This window comes from Spinacia oleracea, chromosome 3, assembly GCF_020520425.1.
Source record: "Spinacia oleracea cultivar Varoflay chromosome 3, BTI_SOV_V1, whole genome shotgun sequence".
Lineage (NCBI taxonomy): Eukaryota > Viridiplantae > Streptophyta > Magnoliopsida > Caryophyllales > Amaranthaceae > Spinacia > Spinacia oleracea.
In genome coordinates this window covers 150,694,483-150,712,797 of record NC_079489.1, presented here as the reverse complement: position 1 = coordinate 150,712,797, position 18,315 = coordinate 150,694,483, and the positions used below count along the sequence as shown (strand labels likewise).

Genomic DNA, 18,315 nt, shown 5'->3' with positions numbered 1-18,315 from the left:
GGGGTGCTTATGAGCTCCTCGAACTCGCGAGCTACTCGAATCCGACTCGGTCAAAGCTCGGTCAAAACTCGACTCGAATCATCTCGACTCGAGCTCGAGATCGACTCGAAAATTTAACGAGTCGAGTCGAGCAACTTGATACTCGACTCGAAAAGCTCGAGAAGCTCGAATTATATATACATAATAAAAACTGTTATAAAAATATAAATGTTTTATTTTATCATTTTTATTCATCATTTTATGTTTTTTAATTCTTTAGTAATTTTTTTTTTCTTCCTAAAATGGATGAATAAGTTATTAAGGACAAAAAAAAAAATCTAATTCGTCCATATGGATTACACTATTTGGCAGTCAAAATGTCTTCTACCGTTACTCCAACGTTGGTACATAAATAAGGGAGGAAAGAAGGAAATAATTATATTCATTTTGTCCCACATGGGTAAATAAGTGAGGGAGGAAAGAAGAAAATGTTATATTAACTTTGTCCCACATTGGTAAATAAGTGAGGGAGGAAAGGGGAAAAGGGTTATAAGTATTACTCTTTGAGTATGAAAGTGTACAAATCACTTCCATTGGGCTTTCATTTGGACTAATGGATATATTGATTTGGGGTATAAACTTACTTTTTATAAGATTTAAATATGATTTAAGTCGAATTTAAGCTCAATTTTGGGTTTTCAAGTCGATTACGAGTTGAGTTTTAGCTCGAGTGCTTGTGTTTTCGAGCTGAGTTCGAGTTCAAGCCGAGTTCGAGCTTGAGTTTAGTTTTTGAGCTCGGCTTTGAGTTTTCGAGCTGATTTCGAGCCGATTTCGAGTCGAGTTCGAGCACGGGTTTAGTTTTCGAGTTCGAGTCGAGTTTGAAAAATTTAGGCTCGCGAGTTTTCGAGTCGAGTCGAGTTTGACTATGAGTTTTCGAGTTCGAGTCGAGCTTAGCCAAACCCGAGCTCGACTCGGCTCATTAGCATCCCTACTTACATGAATCATTCCCATCATCGAATGAGAAATAGTACTCCTTGCGTTCATTAATACTCGATCTGTTTTGACCTGACACGCTTGTCAATGTACAATTTGACCACCAATTTCTTTAACTACATATTATAAAAACTTATAAAAATATTAATATTTTAAAAACATATATTAAAATGAAGCCAACAATATATTATATACTACGGAGTAACATTTATTTTCATATACTAAAAATAAAATAGGGTCAACGTGAATAATGTGAATAATGCAAAAAGTCAAACCAGATCGAGTATTAAGGGACGGAGAGAGTAACATGGAGCCATCAGCCATACGAAGTACTCCGTATTTTTTAGGTCACCTGAAAAACTTAGTGGCTATTGATTTTATTAGAATAGTCACTTTCGTATATTGTTGGTGTCATTACTCGTGTCTTTGAAATATCTCATAATCTAAATGTTCTCTAAGTTGAACGATTTTTCTAAAAATTGCTAAAACGAAAACTAACTCTCAATATGCATTGGTATAAAAACTCCCATGGTACAATTCACATAGGATTGAATACGAGTTTCATATATATATATTTTTAATAATAAGATGAACCGCTAACACCAGTAGTATTTTAACAAAAAAAAGCACCAACACTAGTATAAGTTCTATATGTTAAACCGCTACCACTATTAGCGGTTCATCTTATTATCATTATTATAATTAAACTTACTATGTGCAGGAAACATTTAATAAGATGAACCGCAAACAATGATAGCGGTTTAACATATAGAACCGCTACTAATATTAGTGGTTCTTTAGGTTAAACCGCTACTGGTGTTAGCGGTCCATCTTATTAAACCGCTAGCATTTTTGACGGTTTTATGCTGAATTAAAAAAGAAAAAAAAATACGAACCTCGTACTCGATCCTACATGGACGGTACCATGGGAAATAGTTTGTAAACAAATGCATGCACATTGAGAACTAGTTTTCGTTTTAACTATTTCTAGGAAAATCGTTCCTCTAAAATATGCTCAGTATTTTTAATTTCAATAGAAGTACGTACAAAATTTACTCGCATTTCATATGAATTTAAAAAAACCAATATGATTTTTTTTTTCCATCATAAAAAGAGGGTAATGATGCTAACAAATCAATGTATCATTGTGATTATTTGATGTTATTATCCAATATATATTACTTTTATGTATTGGATACTTATCGTGCGTGTTATAGTTTGTAAAAGTGAAGACAGGATCAAGAAGATTGGGATTTAAGATTTTTCTCCTTAGGTTTTTGTACAATTTAAGAAAGCTCAATGATTTGTTTGTTTCTTGTTTGTATACATGATGTTTATGCAATTATGCTCACTCTTTTCTAAGAGAAGCCTCGTATAGGACTTACGTTAAACATGCACCATTAACATCTAGGCTGCGATTGATTTGGTGTAAACCGTTTTCAGTAAAAAAAAAAAAAAGTATTCTCTATTAAAAACATTTTCTAAGGGAAACACAATTTCAAACTATTTTTACTTTGTTTGGTTTCAAAAGAAAATTAATAGAAAAAGGAAAATTAGAGGAGATTGGTGGAGTTGAGGGGAACTGGGAAGAAGGGATAGGGAGGTAAGGTAGAAAAATGGTTTTCTTCCCTTCCCTTCCCTTCCTTTCCCTTAAAATCGAAAATGTTTTTTCACATTTGAGGAAGCTTTTTTTTTATGCATAGCATAGCACAGCACACTCGGTTCACCGGAAGCTTTGCTCCGACTACATCCGAATCCGACTCGGGTCGCACACCTTGCTTATTGTGGGTGAGTCTCCCAACAAGAATTTATGCATACATCGAGGCTCGAACCTGAGACCTCCCTTAAGCGGCATCAAGCTGCTTACCACTTGAGCCAACTCTATGTTGGTACATTTGAGGAAGTTATGGAAATTTGTTTTTCATCTCTTGCCGAACCAAACAACGTAAAATGACTGAAAAGAGGAAAATTATTTTCCGTGCAAACGTTTTACACCAAACCAAACAGAACACCTTAGAGTAAGTTTTGTGTAATAAACACGTATTATACTCATAACTTCATAAGCATGTATCAATAACACATAATTAAAGAAGAATTTTAAAATTTTAAAAGGGTAAGAAAATTACTAATGTTAAAAGGAAAAAAGGGTAAACAACATTAAGCTTTGTTTTGTTCACTTTGGTCTGATCTCGTTTGATTTTTTCTGATCTAAACTTCTTTTGTATCCGAATTTATTTTTTCTGATCTGATTTGATTTGTTTTTTTAGATTTGGGTGTATTCTCTTCAAATTATAGACTTATAAGACCTAATTTTTTTCTTAACCGAACTTATCTGAATTTATAGGATCTATATAGGACCTTATATAAGTTATAGGACATTATACGAACTTCTTTAACTTATAGGACTTTATTGGACCTTTAATTAATTGTACCTTATTGGACCTTTAATTAATTGTACCCTATTGGACCTTTAATTTGTTGTACCTTCTTAGACCTTATATAACCCTATTGAATCTTATTAGACTTTACTTGGAGTTTATTAGATTATTACTAAACTTTTAGCCATTAGAATATTTATAATAGTTGATTGCAAACATTAATAAATATAAATAACTAATAAAGTAATTATTACTTAGTTCTTATAATAGTAATTGTGTCTTTAATATTATTATTAATAATATAAAATATTACTCCTTGATAATAATTCAAAATAAAATCCAAGTATGAATTCGACCCGTTTGTAAAATATTTGTGATTGACTCTTAATTAACTTCTTTGCACTTCATAATGGAACGTACTTTATCATGGACAAAAAATAACTCTTTGATACTCTCTACAAGTATTTCACAAGTCACATATTTAGGAGGGAAATGTAAGTTGGAAGTTATTACTTTCAATTAATGCATTGATGTAAAGAACTATTATTATGATTATTTGTGTCTCACCAAAAATATCATCCATTTATTTGTGATGTACACGTAATTTTAAAAGTGTTAATTAAGTTTTTTTCGTTATAATTATATTGATAGTAATTAATAATAACATATTAATTAATACTTATGTATCATTGACAATTATCATCATTAATTAGTAACCAAAAATTATTTTAATATAATAATAAAAATATATTTAATTTAATATAATAACGCAAATACTCATAATATTACATATTATATTAATTGAAACTTATACGACCTTATTGGAACTTATATATATATATATATATATATATATATATATATATATATATATATATATATATATATATATATATATATATATATATATATATATATATATATATATATATATATATATATATATATATATATATATATATATTAAATTAAATATATTTTTATTATTATATTAAAATAATTTTTGGTTACTAATTAATGATATATATATATATATATATATATATATATATATATATATATATATATATATATATATATATATATATATATATATATATATATATATATATATATATATATATATATATATATAAACTTATAAGAACTCATATGACTTTATTAGCTTATCCGAACTTATAAGACTTGAAACTTATTTAAATAAGATCATATAATTTGAAGAGACTGTTAGTCCCTGAGTTTTGATGATAACAAGCTTAATTATGCTTACGTTTTATATCCAAGTAATGTCAGGACTAGGTTGCTGTGGTTACACTTAACTTGCATAGATAAGAGATGAAGCAGCCTCGAAGGAAAGAGAACAAGTACAAATAGCTCTTGAAGCAGCATCGAATGATGTAACAAGTCAAGGAGCTTTCAATGATGAATCAATGATCAAGCTTTTGTGAAGTCTTAGGAAGTAATTGATGAACACGCAAAGGTACAAGATCAATGTACCAAACATACTGCTTAGTCTGGGAACAATGTCCTCGAAGAGTCAGGTTAACACCTAGATACTTAGGGTCGCTAAATGTCCTAAGGTTAATTCAAATGATTACCGGTATAAAAGAGTTTTAATCTGTCTCATTAAATCTGTTATACTCAAGGATAATATTTGAAAGAGGTTAAGGTGTGTACAAGTCTTTAGGTTAATATGAGATAGAGTTTAACGTTATATCCAATTCTCTGAAAGGTTAATCGTATCCTAGTAAAAACTTATCTTTAGAAGATAGAGTCCTAACTTGATTAGAATTGAAAGTCTAGGTTTACTAGGGTAAATCGTAGAATCTCTATAAATACAGCTAAAGGTCACCTTGTAAAACTTATCAGACTCATAAGTATTAAACCGGAGCTTTCAGATATCACCTTTAAAGTCTTTATATTTAGAGTCTGTTCTTGTTCCCAGATAGAGCAGTATTGGTTGGTTGGTCTCGTGTTCCGTGTTCATCTTAGTTGTTATTTATTCTAATATCTTAGTAGTTGAATTGATGTATGATAAGCCTAGGTCAGGCTTACTATGTTAGGTTATGATACATATGACATTTACATAGATCATGCGGAAACAACCATTAACCCAGGAAACATATTATTTACACATAATCATATAGCATAATTAGATGCATACTCTTTGTTGCGTGCCTTCCCTAGCTGCGCCCGAACCGAACAAGAACAAGTCTTTTAGGACTCCAAGTGTCGTCCCTCCGTAGAAAGTCCACAGCACGTCCGGATCCGCCTTAAGATTGACCAACTAGAATCGCCCTTAAGGTACTCAGAAAATTCGGCACTTTTGAGCAAGATGTGTGTTTGATTTTCTCTCAAAAACTCACTTTTGAATACTTAAAAACTTGTATATAAATTATGACCCCTAGGCCTTTATTTATAGAGTTATGGAAAAGGAATCGTAATCCTAGTAGGATGCGAATTAATTGGAATTAGAATTCTACATGAATTCTACTTAATCAATTTATCCAATAGGAATAGACATTTAATCATACACTGACTCTTGCAGATTCAGGAATCTCGCATGAGCTCAAACTCACACACACACGGCAGCCACAAGGGCTGCCCACGCATGCGAGCAGCAGCCCACGCAGCGCGGCCCACGCATGCGCGGCCTTGTGCGCGCTGGGCTGTGGCGTGCGTGCTTGCTGGGCGATGGCCTGGCTTCGTGCTGGGCCTTCGTCCGGCAGGCCTCGTCCGATGCTAATTCGTACGATACGCTTCCGATTAAATTTCCATTTCCGGAATCTATTTCCGATACGAACAATATTTAATATTTCCGATTCCGGAATTAATTTCCGTTTCGAACAAATATTTAATATTTCCGTTTCCGGAATTATTTTCCGATTCCGGTAATATTTCCGATTCTGACAATATTTCCGTTTCCGGCAATATTTCCGATTCTGGTAATATTTCCATTTCCAATAATATTTTCCGATACGTACCATGTTTCCGTTTCCGGCAACATCTACGACTTGGATAATATTCATATTTCCGATACGATCCATATTTCCGTTTCCGGCAATATCATCGTTTCCGGAGTATTCATTTCTTGCCTGTGACGATCTTAGCTCCCACTGAAACCAAGATCCGTCGGTTCCGAATATTCATAGATGGAGTATTTAATGCCATTAAATACTTGATCCGTTTACGTACTATTTGTGTGACCCTACGGGTTCAGTCAAGAGTAAGCTGTGGATTAATATCATTAATTCCACTTGAACTGAAGCGGCCTCTAGCTAGGCATTCAGCTCACTTGATCTCACTGAATTATTAACTTGTTAATTAATACTGAACCGCATTTATTAGACTTAACATAGAATGCATACTTGGACCAAGGGCATTATTTCCTTCAGTCTCCCACTTGTCCTTAGGGACAAGTGTGCATTTCCTAATTCCTTTGTCGCTCGATGCTTGCTCTTGAACATAAGGTAAGAGTTGTCATCCTTATTATGTCCAGAGGTGTTCCTCGGTTTCAGAGTTCAACTGATCAAATAAACAGATAATCATAGCCTATGATTCATCCGAGCACGGCCATGCATTTCACAGTTTCTAGCTCTCCGAGTGGCCTTGTACAACTTTTAAGCATCTCATCCCGATTTATGGGAGGACAATCCCAATCTTGCGATCTTGAGATTAGACTTCGTTTGATAGGTGATTACCTGAGCGTTGCCTTTATAGCCTCCTTTTACGGTGCGACGGTTGGTCAACGTCAAAGCAACCAGTTCTCAAACAAGTAATCTCAAATCACTCAGGTATTGAGGATTTAGTGTCTAATAATTTAATGAAATTTACTTATGACAGACTTTCATCTCTTACAGTAAAGTTTCATAGGTCTTGTCCGATACTAGTCTTCCCAAAGTAAGTATCTATGCAAATGATTATGACATTGCCATGTCCACATAGTTCAAGAAACAGAACTACTAGTCATCTTGCACTCTAATCGTCTAACGTTTTCTATGCGTCCAATTTTATAGAAAACTCCAATTAGGGACCATTTTCAACCTTTGACATTCAAGTTCACTTGATAGACATTTCTTAGTCACAGGACTGGTCCTGACAGTCTATCTTGAATATATCGTCAAGTTGAAGGGACTCATCATTTAATAAACCACAAATTAAATGGAAAAATGAATTCCTTTCATTTATTGTGAATGATTAACCAATAATGTTTTACAAAGATTTAAACTCTAAAACTTTAAAACATTAAACAGAGACATCAAAGCCATTCTCCAATATGCTTGATTCCCATAGCTGCAGTGTGCGAGTTGTGCTTCGCTTGCGGCAGAGGTTTAGTTAATGGATCTGATATGTTGTCATCAGTTCCAATTTTGCTTATCTCGACTTCTTTTCTTTCAACGAACTCTCGTAGAAGGTGAAATCTACGAAGTACATGCTTGACTCTCTGGTGGTGTCTAGGCTCTTTTGCCTGTGCAATAGCTCCGTTATTATCACAATACAGGGCTATTGGTCCTTTAATGGAGGGGACTACACCAAGTTCTCCTATGAACTTCCTTAGCCATATAGCTTCCTTTGCTGCTTCATGTGCAGCAATGTACTCCGCTTCAGTTGTAGAATCCGCAATGGTGCTTTGCTTAGCACTTTTCCAGCTTACTGCTCCTCCGTTGAGGCAGAAGACAAACCCAGACTGTGATCTGAAATCATCTTTGTCGGTTTGGAAACTTGCGTCCGTATAGCCTTTAACAATTAATTCATCATCTCCACCATAGACCAGGAAGTCATCTTTGTGCCTTTTCAGGTACTTCAGAATGTTCTTGGCAGCAGTCCAATGCGCCTCTCCTGGGTCTGACTGGTATCTGCTCGTAGCACTGAGTGCGTACGCAACATCCGGGCGTGTACATATCATAGCATACATTATTGAACCAATCAATGATGCATATGGAATCCCATTCATTCGTCTACGCTCATCAAGTGTTTTTGGGCACTGAGTCTTGCTTAGAGTCATTCCATGAGACATGGGTAGGTAGCCTCGCTTGGAGTCCGCCATTTTGAACCTATCAAGCACCTTATTGATATAAGTGCTTTGACTAAGTCCAATCATCTTTTTAGATCTATCTCTGTAAATCTTGATGCCCAATATGTACTGTGCTTCTCCTAGATCCTTCATCGAAAAATATTTCCCAAGCCAAATCTTGACAGAGTTCAACATAGGAATGTCATTTCCGATAAGCAATATGTCGTCGACATATAATACTAGGAAAGCAATTTTGCTCCCACTGACCTTCTTGTATACACAAGATTCGTCCGCGTTCTTGATGAAACCAAAGTCACTGACTGCTTCATCAAAACGTATATTCCAGCTCCTGGATGCCTGCTTCAATCCGTAGATTGACTTCTTTAGCTTGCATACCTTTTTAGCATTCTTTGGATCCTCAAAACCTTCAGGCTGTGTCATAAACACAGTTTCTGTTAAAACGCCGTTTAAGAAAGCAGTTTTGACATCCATCTGCCATATTTCGTAATCGTAATATGCAGCGATTGCTAACATTATTCGAATAGACTTTAGCATTGCAACTGGTGAAAAGGTTTCATCGTAATCCACACCGTGGACTTGCCTGTAACCTTTTGCAACCAATCTAGCTTTGAAAACTTCAAGTTTCCCATCCTTGTCCTTTTTCAGTTTGAAAACCCATTTGCTTCCAATGGCTTGGTAGCCATCTGGCAAATCGACCAAATCCCATACTTGGTTTTCAGACATGGAGTCTAATTCAGATTGCATGGCTTCTTGCCATTGCTTGGAGCTAGGGCTCGTCATAGCTTGCTTGTAAGTCGCAGGTTCATCACTTTCAAGTAATAGAACGTCATAGCTCTCGTTCGTCAAAATACCTAAGTACCTTTCCGGTTGAGATCTATATCTTTGCGATCTACGCGGGGTAACATTTCTAGATTGACCATGATTCTCACCAGATCCTTCTAAAGATCTCTGAGTTTCATCCTGAATGTCATCTTGAGCATTCTCTAGAGTTTGTTGTTCGACTCGAATTTCTTCGAGGTCTACTTTTCTCCCACTTGTCATTTTGGAAATGTGATCCTTCTCCAAAAAGACACCATCTCGAGCAACAAACACTTTGTTCTCAGATGTATTGTAGAAGTAATACCCCTTTGTTTCCTTTGGATAGCCCACAAGGATACATTTGTCAGATTTTGGATGAAGTTTGTCTGAAATTAATCGTTTGACGTATACTTCACATCCCCAAATCTTAAGAAAAGACACATTTGGAGGCTTTCCAAACCATAATTCGTATGGAGTCTTTTCGACAGCTTTAGACGGAGCTCTATTTATAGTGAGTGCAGCTGTATTTAGTGCATGTCCCCAAAATTCTAATGGAAGTTCGGCCTGACCCATCATTGACCTGACCATGTCTAGCAAGGTTCTGTTCCTCCGTTCTGACACACCGTTCCATTGTGGTGTTCCAGGAGGAGTCAATTCTGATAGAATTCCACATTCTTTCAGATGGTCATCAAATTCATAGCTCAGATATTCACCGCCTCTATCAGACCGCAGTGCCTTAATCTTCTTGCCTAATTGATTCTCTACTTCACTCTGAAATTCCTTGAATTTGTCAAAGGATTCAGACTTATGCTTCATTAGGTAGATATAACCATACCTACTGAAGTCATCAGTGAAAGTGATAAAGTAGCTGAAACCACCTCTAGCATTTGTACTCATTGGTCCACATACATCTGTATGGATTAAACCCAATAGTTCATTTGCTCTTTCTCCAACTTTAGAGAAAGGTTGCTTTGTCATTTTGCCAAGTAAACATGATTCGCATTTACCATAATCCTTTAAGTCAAATGGTTCTAGAATTCCTTCCCTTTGAAGTCTTTCTAAGCGTTTCAAGTTTATATGGCCTAATCGACAATGCCACAGATAGGTGAGATCTGAATCATCCTTTTTGGCCTTTTTGGTATTTATGTTATATACTTGTTTGTCGTGATCTAATAAATAAAGTCCATTGACTAATCTAGCAGATCCATAAAACATCTCTTTAAAATAAAACGAACAACTATTGTCTTTTATTATAAAGGAAAATCCCTTAGCATCTAAGCAAGAAACTGAAATGATGTTTTTAGTAAGACTTGGAACATGGAAACATTCTTCCAGTTCCAAAACTAGCCCGGAGGGCAACGACAAATAGTAAGTTCCTACAGCTAATGCAGCAATCCGTGCTCCATTTCCCACTCGTAGGTCGACTTCTCCCTTGCTTAACTTTCTACTTCTTCTTAGTCCCTGTGGATTGGAACATAAGTGTGAGCCACAACCTGTATCTAATACCCAAGAAGTTGAATTAGCAAGTATACAGTCTATAACGAAAATACCTGAAGATGGAACGACTGTTCCGTTCTTCTGATCTTCCTTTAGCTTCAAGCAATCTCTCTTCCAATGCCCCTTCTTCTTGCAGTAGAAGCATTCGGATTCAGAAGTGGGTTGACTGACCTTCCTCTTTGCAGATTTGGCGTCAGTTTGCTTAGTTGGGCTGGCCTTGTTGCCACCTTTCTTAGCATTCCTCTTCTTTCCAGATTTCTTGAACTTGCCCCCACGCACCATAAGCACATCCTGCTTATCACTTTTGAGCGTCTTTTCAGCGGTCTTCAGCATACCGTGAAGCTCAGTGAGCGTTTTGTCCAGACTATTCATACTGTAGTTCAGTTTGAACTGATCATACCCGCTATGAAGAGAATGGAGGATGGTGTCTATAGCCATTTCCTGAGAAAATTGCTGATCCAGCCGACTCATATTCTCAATGAGTCCAATCATTTTGAGAACATGTGGACTTACGGGCTCGCCTTTCTTAAGCTTGGTCTCAAGAATTTGCCTATGAGTCTCGAATCTTTCGACTCGAGCCAGATCTTGGAACATGTTCTTCAACTCACTGATGATTGTGAAAGCATCTGAGTTGATGAACGTTTTCTGCAGATCCGCACTCATGGTGGCGAGCATTAGACATTTCACATCCTTGTTGGCATCAATCCAACGATTGAGGGCTGCCTGAGTGATCCCGTCGCCTGGAGCTTCGGGCATCGCCTCATCTAGGACATACTCCTTTTCTTCCTGCATAAGAACTATTTGCAAGTTCCTTTGCCAGTCAAGGAAGTTTTTCCCGTTCAACTTCTCCTTTTCGAGAATTGATCGAATGTTGAATGAATTGTTGTTTGCCATATTAAAAACTACAATTGAAAAGAATAAACAAATAAATAACCATTCACAGTTTCTCTTAATAAACTTAAATTCTGGCATACATGCATAATTCAATGTTTATTAAGCATTTTATTCAAGTTATGTGTTCCGGCAGGTGTGAATAAAATGATTCCAAGATCCTAAAATCATTGAAGAACTAAGCACAGTTTGTCGACTTAATCCTAGAACATCTTAGGTAAGCAAAAGCCTTTTGCTAATAGTCTAGAAACTATTCTTGGTTGATAGGTACGTCTAAGAACTTATTAGGTAAACCTATCGAATTTGCCACGACATAAAAGGACTCCTTACTTATATCGTTGAGTTTCACCAAAACTAACATGTACTCACAATTATTTGTGTACCTTGCCCCTTTAGGACCAATAAGTAACACCTCGCTGAGCGAAAACTATTACTAGATTGATGTAAAGGATATCCAAGCAAGTGTATATTTTGGCATGGCACCTTTTAACTCAATTTTTAAGTTTGGAACTTAAGGCTCTTACTATGTTGGTTAGATTTTAAGTGAACTAAAATCCTTAATCATGCAACATAATCAAGCTTTTGATCTCATGCATTTTAAGACATATTTAAAGCAATAAATAACTTAAAACATGCATAAGATATTTGTGATCTAGTATGGCCCGACTTCATCTTGAAGCTTTGACTTCAAAGTCCGTCTTGAAAATCTCCGTGGGAGGCACCATTTTCTTCAAATAGGATAAGTTATAACTAATTACAACTATTTGATGGTACGCAGACCATATTTGAATTGAAAAACAACTTTGGTACTTTAGACCAATTACATTCAAATTAATGGTACGCAGACCATATTTTCTATCCTATTTGGGCCATACTAGTCACTTCATAACCTGCAAAACAGTACATATACAATATATACCATTCACCCATTCATTATCATGAATGGCCCACATAGCTGGTTAGTTAAACACATTATGCATCACGTAAACATTTGCAGCAATTAATCAAGGGCACCAATAATCTACCAATTATTCAGTCCTTATTAATTCTAATCGAGTTGTTTTAACCTTAAGGATTTGTAGACCTAATCAAGAGTTTATGACTAAAAAGTGCTCCCACTCAAACCAATAAATTCATATGCTTTACTAATTTTAAACATAAAATTGTATTTCTAGTCTAACCGGAAACATACAAATTTAATTAAAATTTAAAGCTCATATAAATTTATAATTGAATCCAAAATTTAATTTAATTTCAGTCGCATTTAAATTAATTCATGATTTTAATTTTAGTAAAATAATTAGAATAAATTCCATTTATTATAATTATAATATTCAAAATTAAAATCCAAGAAATTAATTCAAATTATTAATTTTAAAATTAATTAAAATTACGTGAACTGAAATTTTCAAATTAAACATTCAAAACGATCTAATCGAAACGCAAACACCCTACGCGTTGCACGCCCATGGGCTGTACGCACACAGCCATTGCTGGCCATGTGCGCGCAGCCCATGCGCTCGTTGCATAGCTGCTGCTGTCCCATACGCAAGCCTCCGCACAGCGCCCACCGCACGCGAGCTATCGCTCGCAGCGCGCGCGCGTTACCGCGCTCGCTGGTGCGCGAGATCGCTCGCTGGTGCGCGCGAGCCATCGCTCGCTGGGGCGCTGCATCGCTCGCTGGTGCGCGCGAGCCATCGCTCGCTGGCGCGCGAGATCGCTCGCTGCGCGCGCGCGAGCCATCGCTCGCTGGTGCGCGACATCGCTCGCTGGGCGGGCGACGTCGCGCGCTGTGCGCGCGAGTGATGCTGTGCGCAGCGCTCGTGGCACGCGAGCTTGCGCTCGCTGCGCACGAGGTTGCGCGCTGCTGTGCGAGGCAGCGCGCGCTGTGGCGCAGCTCGCTTGCTGCCCACACGCGACTGCCTTGGCTCGCCCCTCGCCCATGCCCATCCGTTCATTGCTCGTGGCACACGACACAAGGCAGGGCTGCTGCCTTGTGCTCGTGCACTACGCCCTTGCTCATTGCATTCGTGCCGCACGGGCGACGAGCTCCCTTGCTCGTCGTCGCATGCCCGCATTATACAACACCCCTTAAGGGTAACACGAAGCGTCCATTGCTTCGTGCGTGCAAGTTATTTGAACGAATCGCATAAAAATTTAAAATTTATATTTAAAATTAATGACAAATTAATAAATAATATTAATTTCATAATTTTAGGGCGAAAAATCGAAAATTTATTATCCAATTGATTTCCGATTGATATGGATTCAAGTCTAGGTCATAAAAATTTAAAATTTATCGTAAATTTACAATTTTTATGGTGGTTTTTAATCATAGGTTTCTAATTAAATTACAATTAATTATGAAAATCAAATTAATTCTAAATTATTCTAATTTTCAACAAATTAATCATAATTACAAATTAGATTGCATAATTAACAAGACTAGGCATTCAAACTTGTTAAACATATGCAGTAGGTCAATCAAAAATTCAAGATTTATCAACAGGAATCGCAAATATTTAATTTAACATCTTAAATTTACGAAATTTTGCATCCGAAAAACTAAAACCTTCGAAAAGTCATAGTTAGGCTTCGAATTTGAGAATTCTGGGTTCGGCAGAAAAATACTCTTTTTGTCAAAATTTTAGAATGCCTTTTACATGCGGAATTGACACAAAAATCACTCAATTCGGATGAGTAATGAAGAAACTGCCGAAAAACTGCGTACATATAATTAAATAAACGCAATTTGCAATTAATTAACAATTACGAAAATTAATCACCCCTTTTAATTCTTGCAAATTTGTAATATTTAACCATGTTCATGCAATTTAGATTATGAAAATAATAAGGGGCTCGTGATACCACTGTTAGGTTATGATACATATGACATTTACATAGATCATGCGGAAACAACCATTAACCCAGGAAACATATTATTTACACATAATCATATAGCATAATTAGATGCATACTCTTTGTTGCGTGCCTTCCCTAGCTGCGCCCGAACCGAACAAGAACAAGTCTTTTAGGACTCCAAGTGTCGTCCCTCCGTAGAAAGTCCACAGCACGTCCGGATCCGCCTTAAGATTGACCAACTAGAATCGCCCTTAAGGTACTCAGAAAATTCGGCACTTTTGAGCAAGATGTGTGTTTGATTTTCTCTCAAAAACTCACTTTTGAATACTTAAAAACTTGTATATAAATTATGACCCCTAGGCCTTTATTTATAGAGTTATGGAAAAGGAATCGTAATCCTAGTAGGATGCGAATTAATTGGAATTAGAATTCTACATGAATTCTACTTAATCAATTTATCCAATAGGAATAGACATTTAATCATACACTGACTCTTGCAGATTCAGGAATCTCGCATGAGCTCAAACTCACACACACACGGCAGCCACAAGGGCTGCCCACGCATGCGAGCAGCAGCCCACGCAGCGCGGCCCACGCATGCGCGGCCTTGTGCGCGCTGGGCTGTGGCGTGCGTGCTTGCTGGGCGATGGCCTGGCTTCGTGCTGGGCCTTCGTCCGGCAGGCCTCGTCCGATGCTAATTCGTACGATACGCTTCCGATTAAATTTCCATTTCCGGAATCTATTTCCGATACGAACAATATTTAATATTTCCGATTCCGGAATTAATTTCCGTTTCGAACAAATATTTAATATTTCCGTTTCCGGAATTATTTTCCGATTCCGGTAATATTTCCGATTCTGACAATATTTCCGTTTCCGGCAATATTTCCGATTCTGGTAATATTTCCATTTCCAATAATATTTTCCGATACGTACCATGTTTCCGTTTCCGGCAACATCTACGACTTGGATAATATTCATATTTCCGATACGATCCATATTTCCGTTTCCGGCAATATCATCGTTTCCGGAGTATTCATTTCTTGCCTGTGACGATCTTAGCTCCCACTGAAACCAAGATCCGTCGGTTCCGAATATTCATAGATGGAGTATTTAATGCCATTAAATACTTGATCCGTTTACGTACTATTTGTGTGACCCTACGGGTTCAGTCAAGAGTAAGCTGTGGATTAATATCATTAATTCCACTTGAACTGAAGCGGCCTCTAGCTAGGCATTCAGCTCACTTGATCTCACTGAATTATTAACTTGTTAATTAATACTGAACCGCATTTATTAGACTTAACATAGAATGCATACTTGGACCAAGGGCATTATTTCCTTCATACTATAGCAAGAGTGAAGATCTCGTGAGAGATCTGTGAGTTGAAACAGTTGAGTGACTGTTTCATTGGGAGAAAGGAACAACGAGGGGTTGTTCCTAGTCATCTGTAATCAGAGACGATTTACAGATTGTGGCCCGAGTAGATTAGGTTTGTAAAAACTGAGTGGTTTTTCCTAATTAGTGAATGTGTTTAAGTCCCCAAAGGGGCCGTGGTTTTTTCCTCTCTATTGGGCCTAGAGAGTTTTCCACGCTAAATATTGCTTGCATTATTTACTGTTTCTGTTCCTAATCACTTATATTTTATAAAACTGTAAAAAATCAATTCACCCCCCCTCTTGTGGAACTCCGTGAAACTAACAGAGCTGAGACCAAGGCCTTAAAATAAATATTACTCCCTCTGTCTCAGATTAGTTGTTACACTTACCTTTACACAAAGTTTTAGGTGATAAGTGATTGTTTGGTTATCAATTGTTATTTTATTGAAAAAGTAGATTGATAGGAGTTAGTGGGGTATTTTTTTAATTGAATGAGAGATGGTGTGGAGACAGAAAAAAGTGGGAAGAGAGAGAGACAATATAACAATTGTGGGGTCATTCCTAATTTAGAAGTGTAACAACTAATCTGGGACGGACGAAAAAGGAAAGTGTAACAACTAATCTGGGACGGAGGGAGTATGATTATTATGTATTGATAGCTTCCTAATGTCATATTAACTTTAATTTTTTTTTTTTTTTTTTTTGACAAAAGCTAAGCGGAAACAAAGAAACTAAATTACAGAATTAAAAGTCACTCCGTTTTTTCTACACTTGTTCGCAATCTCGTGAGCCTCTTGAACTTGTCCTCGATCAACCTTAAGAAAAGAACAAATATTGAAAGTTGTAGCTAGTCTTCGGATCCTACTAACCATCCAAAACATTGAGATATCTGCAATTTCTATGTTATCAAGAGTGGAGACTAGAACGGAGGAGTCAGTAATGACCAAGATTTCCCTTTTGCCTTGTTTTTCTGCCCATTCCATTGCTTTGAGACACACCTCTGTTTCAACTTGTGTAGCTGAGAGAGCACTACCATAGCAGCCACCCCCTTCTCTATACCTAGCATTACTATGTTCCTTAAAAGCCCATCCTCCTCCTGATTTCCTTGTCTTCTTCTCCCAAGAACCATCAATCTGTAGTATAAAGTCTGCCACCTGATTTCGAACAGCTCCAAGTTGAACCAAGTCAAACCCTAGAGGCTTACATATATTCATCATGCTTTTCCCAGTAGCTAGGGTACACTCTTTGAAGTGTTTAGCCATTCCTAACATTCTGTCCATGGTCAAGAGAACTGCTCGTACATGTTTGCTTTCATTTCTAAAGACCCTTTCATTCCTTGTCACCCATAAGCTCCACAAGATTGAAATAAAGGCATCTAACTTTGCCTCACTTCCTCCATCCTTGCTATTAAAAAGCAGGATATAGCTTTGAATCCATTTCTTCAGAGAAACAGTTTCAACATCATTTGAGCAAATCTGCAAAGGACTGTACATCCACACCAGTTTTGCTAAATTACAGAATCTAAACAAGTGTTGGGAGTCTTCACTTTCACTCCCACAATAGTCACAGCTGGGATTTGTATCAATCCCCCTTCTCTCTAGGTTCCCTTTGACTGCAATTCCATCGTACATGAGCTTTCATAGGAAAATTTTCCAGTTAGGGGGAATCTTAAGTTTCCAAATCTGCTTACAGAAACTTGCATCCTCATCACTAACCATCTTTAGCTTATCCACCTTTTGGTTCATAAGAAAAGCATAACCAGATTTGATGGAGAACCTTCCTGAGGGATGAAACTTCCAATAGAGATAATCATCTTTGTCTATTCTAGGTTATTCCATAGCAGCAATTTCTTTTGCCTCCTTCCATTCAAAACACTCTCTAACCTTACAATGATCCCACTCATGATTAGCCCCAATAAAATCCTTAACCATCCAATCCCTAGCCCTTACTAACTGTTGGTCTGACTTAACTACTGGAACTCTACCATTCACCCACGACATACTTATAGCTTTGACTTTGCACCCATTTCCAATTTTCCAAGCCAACCCTTCCTCAAATTTGTTGACAGCCTGAAACAGGCTCCTCTTACCCCAAGAACTATTTTGAGATAGGGTGGTAATACTTCTTGAATTGCAGACTAGACATCCTTGTCTACTATTGATCACCTTAGACACTAAAAGTTGGGAATTCTTATGGATGCGCATCGCTTGTTTAAACAAAAAAGCATCATTAACAGCCTCGATTGAACGAACCCCAAGGCCCCCTAGTCCTTTTGGGAGATGGATGATGTCTCTATTAACCCAATGTATACCTCTCTCCCCATTACCAGCCCACCAAAACTTGGCTAGCAAGGAATCGATTCTTTGAGCAATGCCCTTAGGGATTTTAAAGCTGCGCATAACATGAGAGGTCATGCTCAAGAGAATGGAGTGAATGAGAATCAGTTTCGCAACTTGAGATAACCGCAAATTGGCCCACGACATGATCTTTTTTGAAACCTCA

At 37.0% G+C, this 18,315-nt stretch overlaps 1 protein-coding gene across 1 annotated transcript; it reads right to left on the bottom strand.

Moving 5' to 3' along the window:
* Positions 1 to 16,544: 16,544 nt before the first annotated feature.
* On the bottom strand, positions 16,545 to 17,531 carry LOC130470174 (uncharacterized). Its single transcript, XM_056839804.1, has 2 exons — positions 17,504 to 17,531; positions 16,545 to 17,425 (listed from the first exon to the last, which is right to left on the bottom strand). Exons 1-2 carry the CDS (start codon positions 17,529 to 17,531, stop codon positions 16,545 to 16,547), a joined length of 909 nt encoding a protein of 302 aa, XP_056695782.1.
* Between the last annotated feature and the right edge of the window lie 784 nt (positions 17,532 to 18,315).